This window comes from Filicampus tigris, chromosome 1 (genome assembly GCF_054856515.1).
Source record: "Filicampus tigris isolate MCC_2025a chromosome 1, RoL_Ftig_1.0, whole genome shotgun sequence".
Classification (NCBI taxonomy): Eukaryota; Metazoa; Chordata; class Actinopteri; order Syngnathiformes; family Syngnathidae; genus Filicampus; species Filicampus tigris.
This window is the reverse complement of record NC_141217.1, coordinates 21,878,828-21,901,011: the sequence shown is the minus strand read 5'-3', so window position 1 is coordinate 21,901,011 and position 22,184 is coordinate 21,878,828. Positions and strand designations below refer to the sequence as shown.

General features: G+C 41.1%; 1 protein-coding gene across 1 annotated transcript in view; it reads right to left on the bottom strand.

The window, feature by feature from the left end:
- The window catches only part of ntsr1 (neurotensin receptor 1 (high affinity)), a 35,426-nt gene extending 13,724 nt beyond the window's left edge, over nt 1–21,702 (bottom strand). The window contains exon 1 of the mRNA XM_086043842.1: nt 20,974–21,702. Coding sequence (XP_085899968.1) covers nt 20,974–21,618 — 645 coding nt within the window. The 5' untranslated portion in view covers nt 21,619–21,702. The remainder of the gene's footprint in view (nt 1–20,973) is intronic.
- Nucleotides 21,703–22,184: the final 482 nt, after the last annotated feature.

Below are 22,184 nucleotides of genomic sequence, written 5' to 3'. Positions count from 1 at the left end.
CAAGGCATTTGGTGTTAATATTTAAAGTGTTTCTTTGCAAAGTGACATCGCCATGTACAGACTTAGCATGCATATTATAGTGTTTTCAGTTGTTGCAGGTGTGAACATTGGTCAATTTAAACACATCTGTATGCAAATCTGTTCAAACGCGTAAAGAGAAACACATGTTATATGAGTTTGATTTGTGTTTTGGTGGCTGATTATGTAATGGTTAGCAGTATTTATTCAGATTCTACTCAGCGACTGTGTGAATGTGACATTATTGTCTCTCTATATGTGATTGACTGGCAACCTGCCCAGATTGTACCCTGCTTTTCACCCAAAGTCAGCTGCGGTAGGCTGCAGCACCCCGCAGCTCTAAACAGGATAAATGGTATAGAAAATACTAATAATAATAAGAGCTTATAGTTAGATTTTAGATTATTTGTATTCTGTGGATGTATAATTAACTTGAAACGCTTCAGCCGACCAAGGTCTTGATTGATGACAGACTCCTCGTGCCAAGCGTATTGGAAGCACTTATTTCTCTCTGTTAATAGCTATCACAGCTTCCTTATGAAAGGGACATACAACAGCATGTCAAAGACAGTTACGTATTCTCTCCATCATTTGTATTACCATTCCCTGTTTAGCGCTTAACATCCATTGCTTACTCTGGTCCTTTGTTTGGAATAAGTGTGGCAAAAAGACACAAACGCCAAAGAAAAAAACAAAACCCGAAAATGCCTTATTCTTTCGATGTTGGCTGAGCTAAGCTTTTGTGCAGTATGCTGTGGTCTTGTATGATATGTTGATGCCCTTGTCTTTGAGGCTAGCTGAGCAGAGGTCTTGTGATATGCTGAAGTTGAGCAAACATGCACTGTATGTACGTACCATTGACAAAGCAAGAAAACATTGGCGAGACATCACTAACACTACAGCTGGGCATTTCCTACACATACGACACGGGTGATCGTAAATGTGGCTATGCTGCAGAGTGCGAGTGTGACAGATCTGAATGTTTAACAAATATCAAACATCTGGGAAACTTTTAGCCGATCGAATCCAGTGATGTAGATGATGGCGGTGTTCTCCTAACCGTCACGAAGTTCCCGTCTGCGTTTTTAGCCGACCCACGTGGTTCCAGTCCTTCCCTCGTCGGTGACAGCCAATCGGCGCTGGGAACTTAATGTACACGTCACACGCAGGCACTGCACAAGCAGACACTGCACAAGCAGACACCCCCCCCCCCTCCCCCGGCCCCTCCAAAAATAAATAAATAAAATAATAACAACAGACACACGCACAGTGTAGTGATCGGTGAAATAAAAACAATATGGGGCACATGTCATTGTGTCTGTGTTACGGAAAGGTATACAACATTGTTTTCTTTTTTCTTTTCCTTTATTTGGCTGCGTGTCAGGTGTGCGACACCTGCGTGTGACATAGTATCGATTAAGTCTATTCTCGATGCTGTTTGGTTGACTCGGACCGACTGGGATCGGCTAAATATGCAGACGGGAAACTTTGTGACGGTTAGGCTATGCCCAGCTCTAACTAACACCGCCATCATTTACATTAATGAATGCGAGTGGCTAAAAGTTTGCCAGATGTTCGATACAGTATTTGTCAAACATTCAGTTCTGTCACACTAGCATTGCATAGCTAAATTTACGATTATTTGTGTAGTATGTGTAGGAAACTCATACTACACTACAGGATTTTGGAAACTATCTGGCAAAAGGTCGTTTTTAGTTTTCAACAGCAGAGGTGTGGTGACCACTGTGCATTTCGGAAGTTTCCCTAACTGCCACTCCATTTCCAGGCCAGTCGAACCTCACCTCAACAAACATGTTTTGGTGCAAGCCGGCCGGCGTACAAGTTGATGAATAGTTTTTGTCACACCGCGGCAGCCATCCGCAAACCCCATCAATGAGGGTTTTATTGAATGTCGATCACCCCACACACACCCATTGACAAATAAGGCAGAATTTTGATCAGAGTACGATCCCCGATCAACAGTCTGTGCTCATTCACTTTGATAGGATGTAATTAGAAGCATCATTTGAGTATGACCTGTGGAATAGGCTCCAGCACACCCACGACCCTTGTGAGGATAAAGCGGTTCAGATAATAGCTGGATGGATGAATTTGAGCATGACATTTTTTTTCTAGAGGAGATCTTTGCCTTTTATTTGGGGTGGCGGTGAGCGATGGGATAATAATCCATATATTCCAGGTCTGAGCCTGGGCTCACTTTGGGTTCACTCAATTTATGAGGCGCTTTGAGAGTAATCCAACTCACTCTCCCCACATCCACCCAAACAACTGACATTCACACTTCTGAACAATTTTGGAGTGTTTTGTGAGTTTAAAAGGAAGATTTTTGGAATGGGGCGAACACCCAGATGAGCACAGACAGAACATGCAGACGTGCTAACCACAAGTCAACATGCTGCTCTATGTTGGAAACAGCATTGTAAATTCCTGTGTTCTTAAACATCTCTAAACCTAGTATTTATTTTAGTAGACTTGAAGTGAAGAGGCCTGCAAGCATTGCTTCGGTTAAACTAAACAAGGACGGTCACAACTGGAAGTGCATTTCTTTCTGTTAGTATTATATATTCCCCAAATGGAGTCAATGTTGTAACATACAGACAATAACAATAATCTGCAATACAGGTGGAAAGTGATGCAAATAAATGTGTCTGTGTAACAAGCATAATTGTGGCAGTGTCAGGCTAGAAGATTCCCTGGGGGACCAGACGCTGGGACTGGTCCATGTGGAAGAACATGTGGTCACGGGGGCTTTTATTACATATTAGTATTTGCAAAATGTAGTAAAAATTAAATAAACCAAATATTATTTGGTTTATTGTTTCAGTGGTTTTGGTTTAGGATTCAGGCTTTAGTTTTTTAGTTTTTCGGGTTATGGTTTAGTGTTGGAGGGTTTTAACTTAGTAAACAAGCTAATGTTTTACACCTGGGGAGTTGTAATGGTTTTACCCAATTGACTTTAACATATTTAAGGCAGGTGGTCGACTGGTTAGCACGTCCGCCTCACAGTTCAGAGGTCGTGGGTTCGAACCCCCGGCCTCCCTGTGTGGAGTTTGCATGTTCTCCCCGTGCATGCGTGGGTTTTCTCTGGGTAGTCCGGTTTCCTACCACTTTCCAAAAAACATGCATGGTAAGTTGATTGGACTCTCTAAATTGCCCCTAGGTGTGATTGTGAGTGAATGTTTGTTTCTGTGTGCCCTGCGATTGGCTGGCGACCAATTCAGGGCGTCCCCCGCCTACTGCCCGAAGACAGCTGGGATAGGCTCCGGCACGCCCCGCGACCCTTGTGAGGATAAGTGGTATCGATAATGGATGGATGGATATTTAAGGCACCGGATAACATCAGTGTTAAAGCGAATGCTGGAGAAGCCACATTCCATTTTAATAATAATAATAATAATACATTTTATGTAATTTAATGCCCCAATGCACTTTTTGCAATTTGCCCTTTTTGTCCATCCATCCAAACTAACACTCGCGCTCACAATCACACCTAGGTTTCCCTTTTTGTATTTTGGGAAAATAAAAAGAGGAAAACGAAAGTTGACCACCTGAAGAAAAAACCTGCCTTTGCTCCTTTGCACTCGCTATCCACCTTTTGCTTTGATTTTTATCTATTGGTCAGACTGTCGCAAGACAGGTATTCAATTTCATGTATTACATCTGGCTTCTGCATTTGAATGTGAAGATGTTTAGCACTGAGCTTTAGTTTGTCCTCTATTTGTACTTTGTAGTTCCTTTGCCCTTTCTTTTTAAAGAAGCCATTTGATCACTATGGAAATTGTTGGAATCTAATTTCATGCCGGGAAAGAATGATGAAAGAAATAGAATGGGATATCTAAATGGCCAACAAACAACACAAATAATAATCTTGGAATCAATCTCTACTCCCTACAGCAGTGGTGGACAATTCATTTTACAAAGGGGCCACATGAGAAACTGGACCGCTAGCAAGCCAACATGCTAACCTCAACTTTGTCTATATTAGTTTTCATGCATTTAGAAAAAGTATGTTGACTTGTTTCAATAAAATGCTATGTGTGTAGATACAGAATATCTATTGTGTAATTAGGAAATACAATTTTTAAACAAAATTATAGGATGCCATTAAAATTACATCTTTACACATTTTAAATGTTAACATTAGTGCATCAACCACCAACTCATATTAGCCATTCCTAGTCAGGACTCCCAAATATATAGCTAAGTGGGAAGTATAATATTATTGACAGTGATTTATAATACACTCAATACATATGGCCTTTGAAACTGTAGATTTGTGTACAGTGTTATCAGACCAAATCCTCCGGGCCCTATTGCCTCCACTGAGCAAGAAATAAGAATGCTCGGGAAAATGAGCGAAAATGTCTCTTCAGCAACACCCCAGACACAAGTCGTAGCTCTTCTTCGTTACCTAGCTTGTACCAACGTCCACGTGTGTAGGCTACGTAAATTAAAAGCACAACTTTCACAATAAAAATGTTCCTGTTTATTTTTTCATGGTCATTTTGAAGGCCATTCAGAGACTGTGGCGGGCGGGATGTGTCTGCCGTACAGTATAAACAGTTGTATTTTGCAAAGACCACCACTATACACACAACTCGTATATTGATCCTCATGTCTATTTTGACATCCTCCCATCCTGCATGACCTTGACACCTACTGCCCAGCGTGATACAGTTTTGACCTATTGGTCCTCTGGTATGGAAGCATTGCATATTTACATATAGAGAGTATATATGAGAATGACAAGCTCACTGGCAACATATGCGCATACATTGACAAAAGCTGCCAGAGGCCAACACACCTGCTCGACCTCCACATGCTGTGTTGATCACAGCGATTCACACCTTCTTTCACAGGCTGACAACTATCATGAGGTGGACGGGGGGAGGGGGGGGGGTGCTGCATGCAATCTGGGTGTGAGCTCACTCGCTTCCATGCCTTTGAGGTGTCTATATGGACAGAGATGTGTGAGCATCAACACTTAGTTTTGAACAGCCGCCAAACGGGTGCTGACGACAACAGTTTCAGAGCTTGTTTGGGTTAAATGTGTCATGCAATTTGAGCAACAATTGGAAAAAGTGAAAATGTAGTCTTACTGACCTTCAAAACATGAACTCTATAAGCAGCTATGACATGTTGAGTATAGCCCCCCCATAAAGCACGATGACGCACAATGAGGCGCATGCTGTAAAGACAAAGTGCCTTTGTGCGTCAACAACAGTTAAGTGTCTTCACAGTCCGACGTGTTTACATTTTTCTAACTTAAAGGGGAAGTCAATCCAAACAGGTTTTTTTTTCAAGAATATGTTCTATGCAGGCCTATTAGTTGAATAAGAGTTAATCCACCCAATTTTAGCCATCTCAGGGGGCGGCCATTTTGTCACTTCTGTCAGCTGAAAATGCCATCACTATGTCTCAGGGCTCAGATAATGACCAATCATGGCTCAGCTTCAGAAAACAGGTGAGCTGTGATTGGTTGTTACCTGAGCCCTGAGACACTGTGATGTCATTTTTAGTCGACAGAAGTGAGATGGCAAAAAGCGGGTGGATTTTGCTTTTTAACTCATATTCCACAAATGCAGTATTAATCAGAATGACTTGTCTCAACTAGAGGGCCTGCTCAGAACATATTCTGGAAAAAAATATGTTTGGGTTGACTTCCGCTTTATGGCCTGGATAGACCAATCTGACGTTGGCCAACTAGGTTCGACACTTACCCCTTGTGGTGTCGGGCCGACTGTTGGCATGTCGCGCTGGAAAAATACACCGCAACTACAGACAGCATTGCATTTTATCCAAAGGACCTTGTTGATGTTTTTGTGCAAAGAGAAAGTTAAGCCATGCTTACTTCCGGCGACCGTACTACTTCTTCATTTAAAAGAAGAAGAAGGAGGCAACAAACAAGAAGCGGCAACAACAGCAGCAGGAGTAGTGACACGTTCGCTTTACACAACAACGACGACAAGCATTTAAAAGTGCATTACACCAGGATTGTACCTTTGGATAAAATGCACCACGGCATTCTAGTTAAGGTAATCCTCCGCTGTCATGGTTGAAGCTAACGTTCCTCTCACAGCCTGCAGTTTGGTATTTATTCTTCATTTTGCATTATTAAAGTTAAATTTGTTATATAACAAGTATTTAGATGGGGGAGAACCATGTCGGGGGGTTTACAACGGCGTAAATCCCTCCAAAATAAAACTTTAAAATAAATATAATATAAAATAATAATAATGAGTCAACCTCTACTTTGTGGTTTTTCACCTATCGCTGGGGGTTCTGGTCCCCATTAACCGCAATAAACGAGGGATTACTGCATATAAATAATTTCATATTTAAAAAAACAACAACAACAACCCAAAGTGTTTCACAGACCAGGTAATAAAAGGCAAGAAATTCCCCTCACCTGCCTGACAGCTTATTCCCAAAGCCATTCCTACTCTGCCCCTACTCCAGTTATAAAATGATCTAAAACGATCATTAAAAGACATGGTATAAGATGAGAACATGTGCCCCTCAGGATACTCTCATTTCATTCACATTTTCACTTTGATGGATGTTTTAAATGCAGGAAGAAAAAAATAAAAATAAAATGCAATTCCAACTGTAGCCTTACAGTAGTGATTTTAAAGGCACAGCATAAAACATTTGCATAATATCAGGCGTATTAAAGGCATCGAAAGTCACCACACAGCTGGGGAAGGTGATTTCCTTGTTCACCCTGCCGGCACAATCATTAATTCAAACACATATTTATCTCCCTCTTCTGCATGAGGCATAAAAGTGAAGCGTGGCTAAAATGAAAGCAATTGAGATGTACTGCACTTGGCAAACGCAGACAGAACTGATGCGGTTAGAGTTGTCTGCACTCCATCACTGTTCTCTGAGACAAGGCAGTTGTACACGTTTGGGATAATATTTGGAACTTGTCCATTAGTCACGGTGTTATTTTAAAAGGTTTTCTTTGACAAAGATGATAAATTAGGAGACTAACTTGTGAATGGCCCATGAAGGCACATTGGCTTAAGTATTCCATTTAGATAAATGTTATTGTTTGGTTTATTCCTTAATTATGCTGCAATGTCACACCCCTATCTGTATGTACTGTACTGTATGTAATGTAGATGCCTACACATCTTTAGCCAACAATATCTTTAACAACAATTGTACTGTATCATTCTAATTATTTGACGTTAGTAATTTTTATTTATATTTCCATCCACCCACTTCCTACCGTTTATCCTGTTTATGAATACAGGTGACCTGGGGACCTTCCAAACTGACTTTGGGCAGGAGCTGGGGTACACAGTAGACTGTTCACACTCATGCACCTATGGCCAATTTCAAGCAACACTGTTTTATGTCAGTTTTTGTTGATTATGGCGGCGCCATGTGGACAAAAGCGGTAGTGTTTTGACAAATGTCTGCGTCAGCGCGTAGTGTCGAGAAATCCTGAGCTCTCGCTGGCCTTGTTGGACTGAATTACATTTATATTTCCAGTGGCTGTGTGAAAGATTAACAGTGATGAGGTAATGAATCAAATTTTGTCCAAACAACACTTTTGTTTGTTTTGGGGCTTCTGCCATGACACCAGTAATAGCGCGTAGATGATCAAATCGACTTCTGTCCTTATAGCGAAAGGAGGAATTCAGTATGCCGTAAAGCAATTCAGGTCATTCGTATTTTTTTGTGTGCCAGGGTTGCTCCCATCCTCCTCTAAGTTGCTCAGTGCCAGTAAAAAACGACAAAGCCCCCCGAGGGTATGACAAAAGTCCCATTCAACTAGTTGTAAGTCAATGTTTCATCAAAAGAGCTGTGAAAAAAATGTATTAAGGTCGAATTCTTGCCCAGTGCTGCTTTAACGACTTCAATAAATGCAGCTGCAAGTTTTTGGGAGGAAGCTAGAGTGCCCAAAGAATACTCGGGCAAGCACAAGGAGAACATGCAAACGCCAGATGGCTGGAGCTCAGATTCAAACCCAGGACATCTTGACTTTGAGGCAGGCGTGGGTATGATAATCGATTCATAGCTCATTAAAAGGTAAGTCAATCCAAACATATTGTTTTTCATGAATATGTTCTATGCAAGCCCACTAGTTGAAACAAGGCATTCTGATTGATATTGCGTTTGTGGAATATGAGTTAAGCAGCAGAATCCACCTGTGGGCTTAGGTAAAGACCAATCACGGCTCAGCTTCAGAAAACAGGTCAGCTGTGATTGGTCGTTACCTGGGCCCTGAGAAGTTGTGATGTCATTTTTAGTTGACAGAAATGACAAAATGGCCGCCCCGTGAGATGGCTAAAAAGGGGGTGGATTTTGCTGCTTAGCTCATATTCTACAAACGCAATATTAATCAGAATGCTGTGTTTCAACTAGTGGTCCTGCATAGAACATATAAACAAAAAAATATGTTTGGGTTGACTTGCGCTCTAAGAATTTGGGCTAATGTCTTGAATTGTTTGTTGATCAAGGAAATTATCAAATGTGTTTCCCTGTCAAAAGCAGTTTTGATTATGTGAGACTGGTAGCTTTTGAGGTGACTAGAAGGGGCTTGCTTTGGAGGAGACGATTCAGGAATCAGAACAAACAAATGTTTTCAAAGGCATGATGAATGATAAGGGACAAATAGAAACAATGAGGTGCATTTGTAGAAGAAGCAGGTCAGCGTGGAGAAGGTGACAAATGTGCAAGCTAACCACTGCATTTGGTATTCATTCTCTGTTAAGGATTTCACCTTCCCTCGGTCCTAAAAGCTTCATCAGTGCAAAGACTCCTTGAGCTTCTTATTAAATGAAGAAATTGGAAAGAAAGAGTCCTACTCATTTTATCTCCATTAATTGTCTGACTTCCTGACTGGGGGTGTTTGCATGCTATTAACAACCAGTAGATGGCCTATTTATCTTTTCCTGCGGCAGCCTGCACTCAAATCTAAATAAACATCGATCTCACTTTCAGCAGGGAGCAATGCAAATATTTGCACAACTTGCTTTTACAAAAGGCTGTGCACAGACGATTCTACTTTTGTAGAACGTCACATAGGGTTTTATTGTCACATTTCGAAGCAATAGCATGTAAATGCACCTAGCTGTTGTCGTTCTCCCAGAAGAAGCAACAGATGTTGGTAAATTTGAGATTTCCGATGGGGAATAAAAGCATGAACATCATCCCCATTAATGTCATGTTTTCAAACACAATAGGTTGACATATTCAAAGTCTCTTGGTATTTGGAGATTCTGCCCTTTTGAGATACTTCCATTTGATTTATTGTTTGGAAATCACTTTTGTCGTTTTAATCAAGTACCTGCATCCAGTGTGAGTGCGCTTTTCTTCGACATTAAGCCATTGAAGATGATAGGGTTGCCAACAGGGGCGGAGCCAGAGCGTGGCTAATGGGTGGGCCTGGAAAAATCAGGGTGGGCCTTAATATTTCTCTCACTGAGCACAATCCTCCTGTCCCGACACATCGTATATTCAAATAAAATGACAAACTGATATGAAGTTCAGATCTTCCTTAGACAACCACAATTATGCCATTCTTATTATTCAATTAAATAAAAAAAACACAATGAAACACAAATTCCAAAAAAATTTCATAATAATTTACTAAAAATGTAAAAGTATGTATTTTTTCATGGATCTCACTGGGTGGGCAGCCTGTCAATCTGGGCTCCGCCCCTGGTTGCCAACTTCCTGAACAATAAATAAGGGACACCTCATCGGCAGGGACGGACGACCTGACTGCCTTCAACTGGAGATGAGCGTATTGATACCAAAATATAGATATTCCGATCCAGAGTGCTCCATTTTAAGTATTGATCCTCAAGACAAAGAATTGATGTTTGCAATTAATTCGTATATATATTTATTAATCTATAAGTTAAAAGGTTGTATTGTCATCCAATCAGAATTTTCACTATGTGTTGCCAAGGGCAAAGAGCTTTCTACCTTGGCAGAAATATCTCTGACTACTGCAGAGTAAAACAGTGAGCAAGATGTCATAGCTGCGGTTCAAAATGAGCTCACCTTTGATAGCAGCAGAACATTTATTTCACACATTTGTCCACTTACACTTCAGAAAAGAGACAAATAATGTAAACCATTTTTTTACTTTTTTTTTAACTATATTTATAGTTAAAATGTAGTATATCGACTGCCTGTACATGGAAAAAATTATGCATATCTGTTTGAACTTGTAATAAATGTGACGCTGTGTGTGCATCCTGTATCTATTATTCATCAATGTATTACTTTTATGTATTATTGATCTATTTAATGTACTTGTCAATCAATTGTACTTGTTTATTCAACTCCAAAATTATTATATGTTGTTTGTTCATACAATGCTGACATTCATTGCACATTCCCGTATACACCTTGATCAGAGTGTTAAAAAAAAAATCATTCTTTACATAGCATATCTATCTCTGGCGTTGCCTGATAGACAACGAATTTGTCATGCTGCTTTGTTGACTTCCGCGATCTACTTTGGCAAGCAACATTACCTCCATCAATAAGATAAGCGGATTCTGTATCCTGATACGCACAAATGTGCTGTCGCCTCATTGGTCAGAGCAGAGAGGGCCTAGGACCGTTACCGTAAGTTGTCATATAAAGGGAACTGTTGTTTATTAATTCCATCAACATTTTACAGACCATTTTTGACTCCCACGATATTACGGGACAAAGTGTGTCCCTTTACAACGCAATACAAGACGTGTACTTTATATATATATAAATATATATATATATATATATATTTCTAAATACGTCACGATTCCGTTTTTCAAGGGATGGTTGGGAACCCTAGAAAATGGTGACATGCGGCCTTATGTTTTCACTGAATGTCTCTCTTGGTTTGGGAACGGTCTGAGTGCGACAAATGGTTATCACATTTAATTGCATCTTCATTCGAAATGACTTAATTTGTAAGTAAGTAACACTAATTAAACCCCAGCAATCTCCCTTCATTTGTTGATGTCAGTACTGTTTGTATGCACGTTTTTTAATCCTACAGCCGTTTCTGATCTCGGGGACAGATTAGTTGCCAGGCTGCTACCGAGTGGTATCCACTTAATTTTTGTGCGAGTCCTTCAGCATTCGAGGAAGGATAATGAGAATAATAATTCATTTATTCATTGACACCTTTCAGGGCACTCAAGGACATTATACAATCAGAGTAAAAGAAAAATATGAAGTACAATAAAATTAATAGGGCATAACATCGCAATCAAATTAGCAAATGATATGGCCAGCAAAGTGGGCTATGATAAATGACTGTTGACAGAGTGAGTAAGCAGTCCGGAATAGTCTGGTTTTGAAGAGGGTTACAGCTGTCCAGAAATTAATTTTTGATTGAATATTTTTCTGTTATTTATAGCCTTTAATTTAGATTAACTTTAAACCCTTTGGACAGCGTGGTGACTGAGTGATTAGCATGTTTGTCTCACGGTACTGAGGTTCGTAATTCCAATCTCAGCTATTTTATCATGTATATTCTATTTTCACAATCATGAACGAATTGGTGGAAAAGTAGATCGACCAGTAAATTGAGCCTTTCAGCTCAGCTCATTCGTCATCACGACAGACCGCTATAGAGTCTGTACCACTGCAAATGCTGAAGACCAATCTGCATGTCAATCTCCCGCTCCATTCTTCCCGCAATCATGACCAGGTCCCCAAGGTACTCCAACTCCCTGCCCTAGGAGTGCATTCCACCCTTTCTGACTGAGGACCACTGTCTCAGATGATTCTCATCCCAAACGCGTCACACTTGGCTGCGAACCGCTCCATTGGCAATTGAGGATTGCAATTGGGTGAAACCAACAGAAACAGATTATACGGGAAAAAAAGCAGTGAAGTCATGCTGAGGCCATCCGACCAGGCACCCTCAATGCCTCAGCTGAAAACAACAGAATTGGTGACAAAGGGCAGCCAAGGCCAAGTCCCTCACTGGAAACAACTCAGACTTACTGCCGACCTATTAGTTTGTCGAGCATTGCGTTTATATTTGAAGTATTCTATTTTGTGCCTAGTAATGATCTCAAATCGTTGGGAATTGAATGGGCACATACAATATTTTGGAAAATTTGTTTGGTGATGTGTCCGTGCTCCACATACACAAAGTATTGTGTATGAAGTTAAAATGTTTTGATTTGCTTTATGGACACTTGAGTTTTTTTTCCAAGGGCACATCAGCCACTGTTATCCCCACACTTTCCGGCATGATCCAGCCGACTGTTATGCTTACACTTGACAATGAAACCTCTTTACTCACAATACGTCTCGTGTTGTAATAATAACCAACCATTGGCCCAGACGTATGCACAGGGCTGGCTGACTTGTATAAGCAAAATGGGTGCATTTTAGCAAAATTAGGAATAGGTTGTAAAATGTTCTACAATTCGTGATATTGGGGGTATTTTGACAATGGCATGTTATAGATTTTTCAAGGCACCTGGGAATTGTTTTAAATTGTTAAAAAAGATAAAGTATTGAGTGTATTTGTTTAGTGACATAGACACGGTCGACACATTGGCTCTGTTTTTGTGCCTGTAGAAGTCTGGCACAAGGAGCGGTGAAAACGTGCACAGAACGAATTGTTATTTTTGTAGATCCATAGTGCAGTTGTGGCGCATATTAAAAATGTCGTTTTGCACCATTGTGGGCGTGAACACAGCTGACTTGTTTCGCTGCCAATCGAAGCAGCTCCTCTGCTGAGCTGATAGTCCTAGACAGGGCTGAAGACACTGAATATTGTAAATAATCAAAATACATTTATAAGGAACTGCAAGTGTAGCCCCGACTAAGTTTTAAAATAATATAATGAAGATTGCAATGATAATAATACTAATTATAATGAATTCACTGAATTGCTTTCTACAATGATTCAAAGGGAGGATGCACGCTGATGTCATATATACAGTATAAGGTAAACACGATGACATCCACCACACATATACGCGGAGCTCAGAATCATTCAGCCTCTTGGGTTAACGTGGCAATGACATTGATGTTATACTCCTTATGAAACCAGTGAAGCATCCACATGTTTACAAAACTGCTCCTTCTGGCAACAATTAAATTAATTTGAGGGGATTCATCTGTTTTGCTTGTGATTCAACAAGGTCTAGTCGGGTTCCTGTCAAGGATAACCACACACGAGGCGACCGGACATCGTGCAGTCAGGAATGATGTTAACCACTTTTTGCACTACCCAACAAAGAAAGAGATTCTTCCTGTGAGCTGGGTAACACATTTGTCAACTCTTGCAGTGTTACCATGGGTCACCAACGTGAGTTGAGAGCAAACCAACACTGAATGGAACTTGGCAAATTGGACTATTGACCTGATTCAGAGAGATTGCAACTATGGACAGAGTATCTGAGAACCTCTCTTGTGTGCTAAGGGGGAGTGTCGCTTAATGTCAGTGATAGATGACAAGTCATGGAAGCTTTCCAGGAACGTGGGCACATTTTAGAGCAGCATAGTATGGAACTGGTAGCAATCAGTGATTTAGTGCATGCTTCTGAAGTTCGCTAAATATGATAACCAAAACAAAAAAAACAGCTCTCAGTCTGATGCCATACAGTTGGACACCAATGCAAGGTACAATAACATGAGAGTTGTGAAATGAATACCTCTGATATTGATCAAAACTGAACATTATTGTCTTTGCGAAGGCAACATTTAATACACCTCTTCTATTAGATATCATCACAATATTTCATATTTGCGCCGGTGACTGTGTTTATCAACATAATACTGTACAACTATTCACTGTGACCTAAAAATAGCCATGAAGTTCTTTACAACTACATTGGCATAAATAGTACTAATAAATCACCAGTAGATCATTTCTACTACTCTACTAATTGAGGGGCTTACATTTCCAAATAGGAATAGATGGTGAGGCTGATATGGAAATTAACAAGAGATGTCTGTTTTCAGTATTGTGCTAGAACAGTCACGGCTGCACATGGTATACAAGTGCTTGCCACCAGAAATAAGACAGAAAGTGCCAAAATCTGCAGGGATAGAATAGAGAATGAGCTCATGAATGCTCACGGTCCTTATGCCTAATGTCTTTACTGTGTTTTTGTTTTGAATTTGCACTGAATACTTCAAACTGAAAGTAAAGGGTGAATACATGAGTGCATACAGGAATATCATGGAATCTGATTTTGTCAACACTTGACATGTACATGAACAACCTTGAGTAAAAAAAAAACCATTCCTTTTAGCAAGCGATTACAAGCAATATCTAAATGTGTTTTGCAATTGAAATTCATACTTTTGCCCAAAGTGAAGTGTACACACAGCAGGAGTCCACTCTGTGCAATAACAACAAACCTGCCTGAAGGTGGACAGGCCTTTAAGTGCGCACAGCGGTCCTTGAAACACACAGCATGCTAAATGCAAATATCATCCATCATTTTCGATGCATTTCCTGTCGAGGGTCGCGAGGGGCAGGAGCAGGAGCAGGAGCTTATGCCAGCTGATCGTGTGAAAAAGGTGGACTACACCCCGGGCTGGTCGGCAGTCAGTCACAAGACACATGCGCTATGGCGTCAGACACACACAGTCACACCTTCCCTGAGTGGGAAATGAACCGGGACCGCCTGCACCAAAGTCAGGCGAGTGACTGTCACAAGACCATCACTGATATAATGTAAATACATCAGAAATAACTTAGCTGAATCAACAGCGCTGAGTTTAATTCCATTTGAATTACTCAACATGCTGCAACCTTTAAAAAATGAAAAAGGAAAGAAAAGATGCGTTTAGTAGAGTCATTCAATTAACAAACTGTCCTCCCCAGGTTAGTTTACATCTTGCCACTTGTGGGGAAGTTTTCTCCCAGGTGGGATCAAATACCTTCTTAATCTTTAGCGAAAGGAAAATTATCAAGAGGCACCTTGTCAGGAAAGTATTTGGTTGTTTAATTAAATGCCTCCCACTTCATTTAATCAATGATTGGTATTGCCATAAACCACTTTGTTGTCCTCAAATTGATATTATACAGTAATTAGTACTCATTCTGTTCCATAGAATACAATTGAAAAACAAAAAACAGGAAATAGCTACAAAAGTTCCAACGTTTAATGATTTCCCCACTGTGGGATCAATAAAGGCATTCTTATTCTTATTCTTATTTAGTGTATAGTTCATTTGTCACATGCGTATTCAGTACATAAAATACCTTATGGATTCTAATACAACTGTAGCATGAAACGTTTAAGACTTACAAAGGAGCACCCCTGACATTGTAGCATGTGGAATTAAACATTTTTGGAAAAGTACACCATGAGATACTTTGCAGTTCCAGGCATACTTCATGAGACCGCGGAACAGTGAGCAGCAATGAATAAACACTTTTGCTTTTTTTTGCATCACCTTTTCCAAAACGAAGGAGCAGCCTCAACAAGGGGTGCGAAGACACCAGGAGTTAAATGACGTAAGCAGACTCACATTTATATATAGCTGTAAGATTCCAGCAACAACATACATATCGTGACGTGCTGTGTTTGGTTGTTTTTATGTGTTACAGTGATAAAATTCTTTTTTATTTTTTTCATTTGTGTGACAGCTAAAAATGTTATAAAGTGAGATGTGTTTGTCCTACTACTTACTTTTTTACTTTCAACGGCTCAAGTATTGTGGAAAACCTTAATTAAAAACACATAGCTAAGACTTTTACACCCCACTGTGTATATCTTTGCTATATAGTCTACTCAGACGGACGTAGTGACAAAAGTTTTAGTTCAAATCCAAACTGCAATTGAGTTTTCCCTCTAAGTGTGGGCTGGACGATCAACTAGCATCTATAAAGAGATCCTTGCAGCATTTGCATTGCGACTCCCAGGGGATTACTTTAAAGAATCTTTTGTGACATCAGTCCCGGAACTTTTATGATACACTTTGTGTTGCATTAATTCTGTAAGGAAAACGAGACCAATTACGAACAAAGATTGTCTGAGCACATTTATCGGGTTAAGGAAGCAAAAGTTAATGGTCATTTGTAGAGGTTTTCCAGGTATTTATGTTGCCTGCTACCTTTTCACCCCCCCAATAGTTGCATTTTTCCACACTTGTCCGACCCCAGTGGCCCTTGAGGTTGACGAAACATACTTGGGGTGTTTTGGGAGCTTACATAGCATCCTCTCTTACTCACTTAGAAAATATTATTGCAGCGATTTGATCACTTCCTGCTTGCCACCACGGTCCGATGCCCGAATGTCTTCAGACTGGAATGAAGCCCAAGAGATTTTATGTAGAGTTGTGGACATAACATCTATGATCATTTCAACTGCATGAAACAGCGTTGTGTGATCAAAAATGACTCCCATCGGATACTGGCTTTTTGCTGAACCCAATGGCCTTCATAAAAAGCATCAGAGGATAAAAAATTGCGAGCCAGTACAGTATGTTAGGTCAGTGGGGTGATTGATGAGCAGTAGCGGGTTCACATTGAGATTGCGTGTGTGGATAAACACACGTAGCGTTTCCAAATGTATGGATGAATTGAAAATGTGAAATTAATGTGCGTCACAAATGTGTCATCACCCTTTGGTGTGTTTTTTGGAATAATGTGCTTGGTATGTGTCTGCCTGTGCTTGGCAGTCCCTATCGTCATTCAGTGTAGTGGGCTGTTAAGAGATCTATGACCCGTCAAAGATGTTTGTGTTTGAACGAGAGGTTTTTTTGTGCCTTTTCAAGTCGGCATCCATAAGAGCTGAGTGGCATTGCCACTTAATGTGTAGTGTTCTTTTTTTGGTTAAGAGAAGAAAAAAAAAGCATCCAAGTTGGAACCCCGGTTGAGTACGTTTTGTCTCAAGGAGGTTGTCGTTGGCACCAAGCACAAAAATCCCATGACAACCACCCCGCGACAATAACGTTTTTCTGACTGTTTTATCAATTGTCATTCTCATTCCTGTTGTTCACACACATCTGTCATTGTTTTAATTGAAATGTTATGTATCATAACTTATAATGCTATCGGTACTTGGTATCGGTATCAGTGAGTATTCAAGAGTTAGTACTTGCACTGATATCGGGCTGAAAAAAATGAGGTATCAAACATAGTGACGATGGAGTCTTACTCCTTTGAAGGTGAGTCTCCTTACATCACAGAATGTCCTATGTTTCCTCTTTTTTTCTTCCCACGATAATTAAGAGTTGCAAAAGTGCCACAAAAATCCAAAAGAAAAAAAAATAGTCACACAATCCTTTGATGCTCATGGAATTGAGTTCTTGTATGACATGCATAGTAATGGCTTGAACGCTAAGGTTTTGTGTGATGAGGCGTATTATGCCCAAGGATGCTTGTTGAATTCCAAATTCTATACATTTGCATCTGAGTTTTAACTATACTTGTATGTATGGTTTGGGGGACCAACACATTCAGATAGTAGCTACTCTACCTTTCCAGTTGTGTGGTCAGTGTCCTGCCTATACCAATAGCATGAGAATAAAACAACAGCAATGGCAGATAAAACTGACACTTGTAAAATAAAATAAAAATACTGGAGTAGGAAGCCTGCAGGAGACAATAATGATGAAGATCACCCTGACGAACCATTTGGCAGCAATCCTGCGAGTTAATGTGACATCAGCAGCCCTCTTGCCTCATTCCAAGGATCCAACTGGGTGACAAAGCACCCACAGAACAAGTCACCACATCATTATTTCCTCACTTATCACAAATATTGTTGGGCTACTGAGTCAATATAAATATGTGCAGTATGGAAACAATATCAGGGAATTTGGTGCAATAATTTCTACGCAACTTCAACATGTATAAAGGACTCAGAATGGTCTTGAGAAACGTTGTTTTGTTTTGCTATAAAGAGAGCTACTGCAATGTGGTCTACTGGTCTGTGAGCCAGAGAGTTGTACTGTAAATAAAATGCATCCACACTTGGTTTTAGCATGCATAGTTTACGTAGCATGTAAAAATATGCAGCCTGTTATTGGTAGTTAGCCCCCAATTAATTTCCTGAAACCCTCCGAAGAAGTGACCGCATTAAGACTTTTACCGAATTAAGGATTAAGTGTAATGTCGGCTGACATGAGCTCATTAAGCTCTAATATTGCTCAATTGTGCTGCATTTTTCAAAATGCTCATTTAATTCATGTCTCAATTACTAATTCATGAATCCCGCTGGCCAAATTCGAGCATATCTACATTATGAACTGTGTTGTTCTGTGTCAGGATTATCAGAGCAGACCACACACATCCATCCATCCATTATCTATAGCAACTTATCCTCACAAGGGTCACGGGCATGCTGGAGCCCATCCCAGCTGTCTTCGGTATAGTAGGCAGGGTACACCCAAAACTGGTTCCCAGCCAATCGCAGGGCACACAGAGACAAAAAACAGACACACTCACAATCACACCTAAGGGCAATTTAGAGTGTCCAATTAACTTACCATGCATGTTTTTGGAATGTGGGAGGAAACCGGAGTACCCGGAGAAAACCCACGCAGGCACAGGAAGAACATGCAAATTCCACACAGGAAGGCCGGGGCCCGATTTGAACCCAAGACCTCCGCACTGTGAGGCAGACGTACTGACCAGTCGACCGCCTCCCAGACCACACAAAATCCAACCAAAATGGTTAAATGCCCAATTTTCTATATTTGTAGGGTCTGTCACAGATTAAAAACAACAACAAGATTTGAAAAATCCTTATTTGTGTACCAGGCCTTGGAGTACTCAAATGTAGTGAAAACCGTAGGTGGCAAACATACTCAAACCCTGTAGAGAGTGGGTACTCTGGTAAAAGTAGAAGTACTGATTGAAGTAATCCATCCATCCATTATCTGTACCGCTTCTCCTCACAAGGGTCGCGGGGCGTGCTGGAGCCTATCCCAGCTGTCTTTGGGCAGTAGGCGGGGGACACCCTGAACTGGTTGCCAGCCAATCGCAGGGCACACAGAGACAAACATCCGCACTCACAATCACACCTAGGGCCAATTTAGACAGTCCAATCAACTTACCATGCATGTTTTTGGAATGTGGGAGGAAACCGGAGTGCCCGGAGAAAACCCACGCAGGCACGGGGAGAACATGCAAACTCCACACAGGGAGGCCGGAGCCTGGATCGAACCCACGACCTCTGAACTGTGAGGCGGACGTGCTAACCATTCGACCACCGTGCCGCTTGAAGTAATTTACTTCAGTAAAAGTATTAAAACATAATTCTAAAGTGCCTGTTTTGTAGTATCATGGTCAGTTACATAAAATAGACAATACAATCTAGACAATCTATACCAACTGCTCTGAACACAAAATAGTTTTCTTGATTTATTAACTTGGAAAAAACAATGGTTGAATGAACACAGCTTTGCTTTGTGTTACGACCAAGTGCCTGTTAAGTCTGTCTGGTGTTTCCAATTTGGGGGCATTGGAGGAGGCTCAACCCTTTTTAAAAGTGGACCGATGATGGCAGCAGAGGAGGGGAACACCCATCTCTCTCTTTCCAACCCGCCACTAGTGATGGGCATGACAGTTCTTTCAGTGAGCTGAACTATTGTGCTCACACTGATGTTGTAGTAATTTGTAATAATAATGTGTGCGTTTGTATCATTATTAATATTACTATCAAAAACGTTGCAGCTATAATGTATGAACGAGAATAGCAGTACAGTACGTTCACTCACTGACTCGTTCGTGAACGGGAAACGCAGTACGCTCACTCACTGAATCGTTCGTGAACGGGAAGTTATGTCACTGATTACTTCGTGAACGGGAAGTTACCGTACTGATTCTTTCGTGAACACCAATAGTGTGGCAGTATGTTCATAAAATCCCTCCTCCATCTGATGCCGGCTGCTGATTGGTTGTTTGCGAAGGCAACATGCGCGTGGCTGAGCTCAAAAGAACGGAGAAAAGAACGAATCACTATGTTCTGTACCTGTTCTTTGCTTGAATAAAGGTATAGAAAAAAAGAACAAAACACTTAAGGAAGCGATTCATTCACTTGCATTCACTGAAAAGATTCGGTCTTTTTGAACGAATCGTTCGAGAACAACCCAACACTACCCGCCACAGCTATGTGAAATGTTTGAAGATGTGCTGTTGAGTAGGGGTGACTTGTCATTGTTGTTGCTACCTTTTTCCTCATGTGTTGTCAGCAAGGGAGGTAACCCTGTCTTTTTAATTATTTAGGTTACAAGTTTTACTTTCAAAATCAGTAATGCTTTTGTTTGTTGTTTTGGCGTTGGTTCACGCTGAAGACTTTTTTTGGTTTAGTCCTGTGTTGATAGATATTCAAAGGGGAAATGTAAATAAATGACTTTCATGAGCAATTGTGTTTTTGGTTGGCTGCTTGGGACTTGCATACAACAAAGCATTCGCCACGAATCATTCTTGTTTCCAATAACCACAAACAATTTTCTTAAATAGGGTCATGGTTCTTGCATCTCAGAGTCAAAGGTCTCAAACAAACCCTGGGCCATAGTTAATTTGACTTCTATCTCTATTTATAGTCTTTTCGTTGCGTTGTCATCCACATTAAAGAAAAGTAACATGCCTATTTATAAGCAGGAAGTGGTCTGAAAAATAAATAGTTGTGTATAGATATATAAAATATGAAGATGTATAGATGTATAAAATATACTTTTGTGCCCTGTACCAAACACAAAGCATATGCTTTTTGAATGCAGAAATTGCCTTTTGATCATCCCAGTCCATCTGCAAAAGTATCCATGACTAGTGATGTAGCCTTAATTTCAGATGTGTGTGTCTCTGTGTGTGTGTGGGGGGGGGGGGGGGCAAACCAAAGCAAATTACAATCCTCTTGCCGTTAACTCCTCCTCCCCCATAGTGGTCAAAGAACTAAGAGTTTGACTAACCTGTCAAACTCTGATCAAGTTAAAACACAACGACAACAAAGTATACGTAGCCAGACAATTAAAGTGTCCCACCTGGAGCACCGCCTTCATGGTGACAGGGGCCACAGTGGCGGTGCAGATGTTCTCGCCCTGGCGCGCCACCTGGCCCATGATGAAGAGCATCGGCGTGGCCAGCGCGAAGGAGGCAAGCCACATGCCGCTGATCAGCTTCTTGGTGCGACTACGGGACATGATGCTCTTGGCTTTGAACGGGTGGCAGATGGCCATGTAGCGCTCCACGCTCAGCGAGGCGATGTTGAAGGCGGTGGCGTACGAGCAGCTGTCCCGCAGGTAGTAGTAGCCGCGGCACACCGCGTCCCCAAACACCCACGGGTGGTGGAACCAGATGAAGTTATACAGCTCGATGGGCATAGAGAGGACGAGGATGAGCAGGTCGGACACTGCCAGGCTTGCCAGGTGGTAGTGGACTGTGCTCTGCAAATTCTGCAGACTCTTTTTGCTCAGGAGGGTGTACAAGGTGATGGAGTTGCCCAGCGAGCCCACGGCGAATAGAAGCACGTAGATGATGGTCACGATCACTTTGGAATACACGTCCGTGTTCACTTCCAAGTCCTCCATCTCCTCCGGGTCGAGGTCGGCGGTGGTGTTGTAGAAAAAGGAGTGATTCCCTAAAAGTATCTGCGCCAGTGCGCCGTGGTGCGTTAAGTTGAAATCCATGTCGGCTCTCCGTGCATGCAAGCACACTCTAACTAAGCTTATTATTGGGACCAGATGTATACTGAGGACATCTGACTTGCATATCAGAGGGACACGGTCCGATGTGGGTAGGACAGAGTAGAACAGCGTTTATATTTTGCAACAAGGAGGCGTGCGCCATGCAATTGGATGCTGCTGCGATGACGCATAAGTGGAGCCTTATCACTTGCCCCCCTTTTCCCCATTTAGTACAAATTTCATTCACAGTGCAAATAAATAAAATAATTAATAAAAAAAAACCAAAATACTTTATGTATTATGTTACCACCACCGTCCCCACCTCCTCCCACCCCCATGTGTGTATAAGGGACTAGATTGTGTCTTGGCCATTTAGTGGCAGTCCTAGTTTAAATGGCACCCTTACGATAAATCACTACCACCACCCAACCAGACACCGCCCTCCCTCCACACAAACAATGAATTGTTGGTTTCGTTTTCTCTGCTTACTGATATGCTTAAAGATGAAATCAACACAAACATATTTTTTTCAAGAATATGTTCCCAGCAGGCCCACTAGTTGAGACAAA